This window comes from Rhinoraja longicauda, chromosome 14 (assembly GCF_053455715.1).
Source record: "Rhinoraja longicauda isolate Sanriku21f chromosome 14, sRhiLon1.1, whole genome shotgun sequence".
NCBI lineage: Eukaryota > Metazoa > Chordata > Chondrichthyes > Rajiformes > Arhynchobatidae > Rhinoraja > Rhinoraja longicauda.
The window spans coordinates 523,985-530,598 of NC_135966.1; the positions used below are offsets into that span (position 1 = coordinate 523,985).

The window sequence follows — 6,614 nt, forward strand, 5'->3', positions numbered from 1 at the left end:
GTTTAGTGTCTTGTTATGTTTGATAATCCCTCCAATTCCATTACTATGTTAACTGCAACAGATAAAAGTAGCAGAGATCTAATAAATAACCTTACAGGCTTTGGGACATGAACGGTCTGCTTATGTTCTGATGTTTCCAGTAGATTTTCTATATAAATGTAAATTGATTTTATTTCCGTCTTCTTTTAACAATTCTCTTTCCATCTTCAGCTGTGAAGAAATTAAAAGAAAATGTTCAGCTAAAGAAGAGATCATTCAAGCCCAGGGTATCCTTATCACCGTAAACGGGCAGTCTGACTCAGCGGAGCAGAGAAGCAATCTGGTTCAGGACAAGAGCACAACCGAGAGTGACAGCTTGATCCAGGAAAGTCTGGATGCAGATTGTTGACAGCAGCCAGGCGGTGGTGTTGTCAGGCAGCCTGCGGCTATTGTTGAAAATGATAACCTGGCCATCTGACCAGAAGGCCTGTAAATGTGCAGGATCAAATGACATGGATGACACGTGACCCAGTGAGGTAGCTCACTGAGTTTGCTCAGCCAAAGGCACAGGCTCAGCTGGAGGGTAACTAACATCCTTGGAGTAGAATTCCTCCTCCATCCTCCAGGGTGATTATTGCCTTGACTGTTGTTGGGCAGAAAGTCACGGGCTGGAGGGTAGAGAGGAATATCTAAGGTACATTCCTGTTGCCTTGAGCTGCAGAATGCAGACTCACCTGACGTCACCGCCTCAGATGAGAGAAATTTCACAGATGTGTTCCATAAAGTCCATAATACCAGATCTAGCAGTTGCCTTGACAGCCTCATTTTATTTTTCCTTTTATTAATTTTATCGCCTCCTCAAAAAGATTTTGAGTGATATTAATCATAACTAATTACTGGTTCAACTAAGAGTACATTAAAATTCATTCAGATGTAATCCTCAGAATTGCTGGGGATTATTGCCAATTTGCATCCCATCCTGTTGCCTCCTGACCACAACCTAGGGCTTGATCAAGCACAATATAATAAGGAAGGTGCATTACTTGCTATCTCCGGAACTCTGCCAAACAGGAGCTTCCATCCACGAACGTTTAGTCAAGCATTACAAAACCCAGTTGTTATTGGCCACAGACGGCAGCTGTATCATTCCAATCACACATTGCCAACAGCTTAGTATCAGAAATTGATCATTAATTAGATAACATGAGTAGAAACCCCCTATAATATCATTCCTCTGAAACCTGATCCTCCGGATCTAAAAGATAATTTATTTCTATGTACATTCTGTTAAAGGCCTACTGTGCAGATGGAAGGGAAGTGTCACTGAGGAGAGACTCTGTCCTGTCTTCAGCTCAGTGCTGCCTCATGACTCCCAGTGGAGTACACATCTCCCGGCATAACTATCGGCACTTCGAGAGTCTCCAGAGCTTTCATGTGAAAGCAATGTCAGTTAGATGGGCACAACTTCATGAAAGAGGGAGGAGCAAAGAAACAGAACATCTGCAGCAAATGGATATTAAACTGGAGGATAATTAAGGCCAATAGGATGTTCATGTCACATATTAAACCCGTTTAGAGGCATAATAACAATCACAAACTAATATTTACTTCAGCTGTACCTGGAATGGTAAAGCTGTAGCCAGAACGTAGAACTATACAGCATTAGGAACAGGCCCTTCGGCCCACAATATCGGTGCCGAACATGATGCCAAGACCAATAACTATCTACCTGCATATAATCCATATCCCTCCATTCAATGCATATTAATGTGCCCGTTTAAAAGTTCAACACCACTAACGTATGGAAAGAGTAAATGCACAAGGTAATTCTGCCCATATCACCATGGAGTGTGAGGAGATGTGGATTGAGGCTGCACTATGATGCAGAGACAGCTTTCCAACCTGTTGCCAAGCCACTAAGAGGAGATGCAGAATCTGGCCAATTTCCAGCTGTGTTGAAAACCTTTTCCAGTTCTCCAATAACGGTCTTGAATGAGAAAGTAGGACTTTAAAAAAAAATAGATTGCTTAACTAAACATATCCAGTAGGAAATATTGCACAGAAGCACAACTCTAGTTACTCAACCTGATGATAACATTTAGTTGAAAAGTCACAATGGAAAAGTTTAATTCTGCAAGCCAAACAATGGCGATAAACTAGTTGCTGCACAATGTGCTGGCTCACAGCAAGTCTGATGGAAAGGCAAATGATCAATGCAGCAGAATAATTATCGAGAGACACGCGAGACCATAAATGCTGGAATCTTGAACAAGATTGTCTGCTGGAGGAACACACCAGATTAGGCCCGACCCACTGAGTTCCTCCATCAGAATAATGATCTAATCAGTTTATACTGGAGCTGTGGTTGATGGTTTTTTTTAATACAAAATACTTTTATTCTAAACAAAACAAAAATATAGAAAAGTAACACAATCAAAGACTCAATATTGGCAGTTTACAAACAAACAGTTATCAAATTAAAATAACATCAACATTATCAATAATACTCGACCTCCCGCTGCCATCAGCGTTCACATGGAAGGTCTCCCTGTGGACCAGGGAGGACGGACGTAGGTCCAGAAGAGGGGCAGGCAGCCGACTGTGGTGTGACCATCGACTACCCGCTGCCTGGACCCACTAATGGCCATCCTGGCCAGGCCCAGGAGCAAACCGACAGAGAGACCTCCCGACCCTCCCCCCTCTGTACTGGGTGACCAAACGTCAGAAGCGTGGGGCTAAAGTGCACTGTGGTTGATGTTAGGAGGCCATTGCACATCTCATCTCGATGACAGATCAGTTTTGTTGAACATTTATAAAATTCCACACATTCTTCCTGTTTTTGAAGTGCTAGGTTGCAGGGTGGCAGTACTGACGTTATCAATGAACTGCCCACAGTCCGTGCTCACGGGCTGTTCCACTTTCCCTCCCTTGCTTGCTTCAGACGGGTTACAAATTCCTACAAAATCAAACAGTGCTGCAATGTTGAAGATTGGGTTAACATTCTTAGACCAGAGCAATTTCACATATATTTCTGGGTGCCTTAATGCGTGCTGGAGAAAAAGTACCCCTCAATTTTAGGCAGATTTTCATTCTCTGTGTACTTTTATGCAGTACGAAAATCCCCCAAATGATGCTGAATGCAAGGCCGCTCACAAAATAGATTTTCAGCCTCTCTGGTCTGAAGAAAACTGTTACCTTCTCAGAGAATAACCAGCTTTTTCACATCTGTTTCCCTTGAAACTCTGATACCAAAGTGCATCATGTATCCACGCTGACAACCTTTCCTTCCAGCCGCTCCAAGTTCAACCTTACATAAGAGCCTCGTCAGAGCTGCTGCCAGAGATCAGGATCATGTTTACTCTCAGCAGCTGCGTAGCTACTACCAGCGGCTGCGTAGCTGCTACCAGAGATCAGGATCATGTTTACTCTCAGCGGCTGCGTAGCTGCTGATTTCTGCCACATCTTCTGTTTCGCTGAGGTCACCCAAACTCCACATGTAGAGTAGGAGACCACATCCATTTCCCCTCAGTCCACAGGAGCAGGTACAAGTATTAGACTGCACTGCAGGCTTTCCCAACGTGTATCTATGTTCATGCAGAATCATGGCCGGGCCGGATCCTGACCGTTTCTGTGATTTTCGTGCATGGAGAACATTCCTACTTGAACAATGCTCTGAGCTCCTGGGCTTTTGTAATGCACTTCCCCCCTCTCGCACACTTCCCCATCTTTGCAACATCTATTCATTCAGTAACATCACTTCCCCGTGAACTTGTCAGGTGCTACATAGTTTTCCAGGAGATTGCCTCAGTTTACCGATGTGATCAATACTGTCTTATCCCTCGCTCCTCATCTTCACCTTGATGCTTAATCAAGTGATACAGGAATTTCTAAGCAGTTAGATGAGTGATTCTAATAAGATTATTTTAATTGTTGTCAAGTTCAAATGCTGTCAAACAATTACTGCAAACAGGATTCCATAAGTCCTTTCCCTGAGCCTCCCCTTGTAACACTATGCACTTATGAATTACACAGGGTGATTTCCCTCCTGTTACGATCTGCTGTCAGCCATCTGCATATTGCCAGGTTTTAGTTACAGAAGCTCACGGTGTCACCATGGTGAATAAGTAACAGCCCATCCTCTGGCAGCGACTCTACAGGGAATGTTGCACAGTCATTTGAAAAGGCTACAACCATCCTGTCAATTACAAAAAAATGTTTGTAAAACTAAGTCTTTGCCTCTCTCACACAGGTGCTATTATGGGTAACTTTCAGCTCAATGCACAGTGCTGATTTGATTGAAATTTTTCTGCTGGATTTTCAACAAACATTGATGAATAAAGGAGAAAATAAATAATGATGATCTCTGCTTTACTTTTGTTGCTGGAGATTTAACCAAATATGTAAAGGTTTATTTTTTGTAAGTTCCGACGCTGTATTTGGTGGGAATTGACAGTGGCTAATGCGCTCTGGTGTAGTGAGCAGCACCTTGTTTCTCTGCCTTTGACCAAATCCCATCAAATCATCACCGAACAAGACTTTATTAACGTGTACTGTCTTGCAAACACCAAGCAAGACTTATGCTCCACTTTGCTGATCATCCTCCTGAATATCTGAACTCTAATTTTAGAGTGAAGAGTGTTTAATTGTCAGTTGCACTGGCAATGGAACAATGAAATCTTATTGTTACAGCGTTGCAGGCCCCATTAATACAATAGCACACTATAACACAACAATAATGCAATATAATAATCTGTAATACAGTAACTTAATAATCAGTAATATCAAGTAACAATAATAGTGCAAAACCAATGTCCGTAGTGCATCAAAACAATGTTCATAGAAGATCATAGTTACTGACGTTAGTGTTGTGTAGTGTTCAAGAGTCTGATGGTTGCTGGGAAGAAGCTGTTCAGGCTCCTGTACCTTCTTCCCAATAGAACATCTCTTGACCATTACTCCTTTTTCTATGGCCAAATGAATCCTGGATCCAATTTACCAGCTCACCACGGATCCCATGCAACTTAATCTTTTGGCCCAACCTAACATGAGGGTCTTTGTCAAATGTTTTAATAAAGTTCATGTAGAAAGTATCCACAGCCCTAACATCATCAATCAGTTTTGTCAATTCTAGTAAATTTGTAAGATTGACCTCCTTTCAACAAAACCATGCTGACTATTCCTAATAATTCCATGCTTTTCCATATGTGACATTCCTGATCCTAAAAATCTTTGGCAATAATGTCCCTACCACCGATATAAGGCTCACCGGCCTATAATTCCTGGCTTATTCCTTGCCTTCCCCTTAGACAAAGGAACATCATTGGGTATTCTCCAGTCTTCTGGCATCTCATTGAGGACCTACATCCTACAAATCCCCATACAAATCCCATTTTTTGTCCTTAAGTGCACCTACCCTTTCCCAGTTATATTATTGCTCCTAATATTCATATAAATTTATTTTAGAATTCTTCTTAATCCTACTAGGAGCAAAGAGGTCCTTCTACAGTTGTACCGGGCCCTGGTGAGACCGCACCTGGAGTACTGTGTGCAGTTTTGGTCTCCAAATTTGAGGAAGGATATTCTTGCTATGGAGGGCGTGCAGCGTAGGTTCACTAGATTAATTCCCGGAATGGCGGGACTGTCGTATGTTGAAAGGCTGGAGCGATTGGGCTTGTATACACTGGAATTTAGAAGGATGAGGGGGGATCTTATTGAAACATATAAGATAATTAGGGGATTGGACACATTAGAGGCAGATAACATGTTCCCAATGTTGGGGGAGTCCAGAACAAGGGGCCACAGTTTGAGAATAAGGGGTAGGCCATTTAGAACGGAGATGAGGAAGAACTTTTTCAGTCAGAGGGTGGTGAAGGTGTGGAATTCTCTGCCTCAGAAGGCAGTGGAGGCCAGTTCGTTGGATGCTTTCAAGAGAGAGCTGGATAGAGCTCTTAAGGATAGCGGAGTGAGGGGGTATGGGGAGAAGGCAGGAACGGGGTACTGATTGATAGTGATCAGCCATGATCGCATTGAATGGCGGTGCTGGCTCGAAGGGCTGAATGGCCTACTCCTGCACCTATTGTCTATTGTCTATTGTCTACTTGCCAACGACATTTAGAGGCCAACACTGGCCAATGATGGGATTAGAATCAGAAAAAAACTGTCCTTTCCTCATGAGTATTCTTCACCCACCTTCCTCTTTATACGACTTCATACCCCTCTGCTCAATTTTCTCCAATCATCTCAATGATTTAATGATACTTTATTGTCATGTACCTAGGTGAAGTGAAATATATATTTTTGCATTTAGTTCAGTGAGTTTTACTATACATAGGCACACTCATACTTAAGTATAGAAGTATAAGAAAAGTTGATTATACTGCCCTCACTGCAATCCTACCTTGAGGTCTTTCCCTTTTCAGATATTCAGGAACTGCCAGCCTGGCAAGGTTTAATAGCAGAGGAATGCGAAGAAGACGACATGTAGCTCTCAGAGCAGGAGAGCTGGGACTCATGTATAGTAATTATGTAAATATGAAACTGATGGTGGACTGGTGTTCATAAGATCATAAGACATAGGAGCAGAATTAGGCCATTCAGTCTATTCCATCATTGAATTGTGGCTGATCTATCTTTCC

General features: G+C 42.4%; 1 protein-coding gene across 1 annotated transcript in view; it reads left to right on the top strand.

Annotated features, from left to right (window-relative positions):
* The window catches only part of LOC144599986 (shootin-1-like), a 59,802-nt gene extending 55,485 nt beyond the window's left edge, over positions 1–4,317 (top strand). Inside the window, 1 exon segment of the mRNA XM_078411281.1 lies at positions 211–4,317. Within this exon segment, the coding sequence (XP_078267407.1) occupies positions 211–388 (178 nt within the window). The 3' untranslated portion in view covers positions 389–4,317.
* Positions 4,318–6,614: the final 2,297 nt, after the last annotated feature.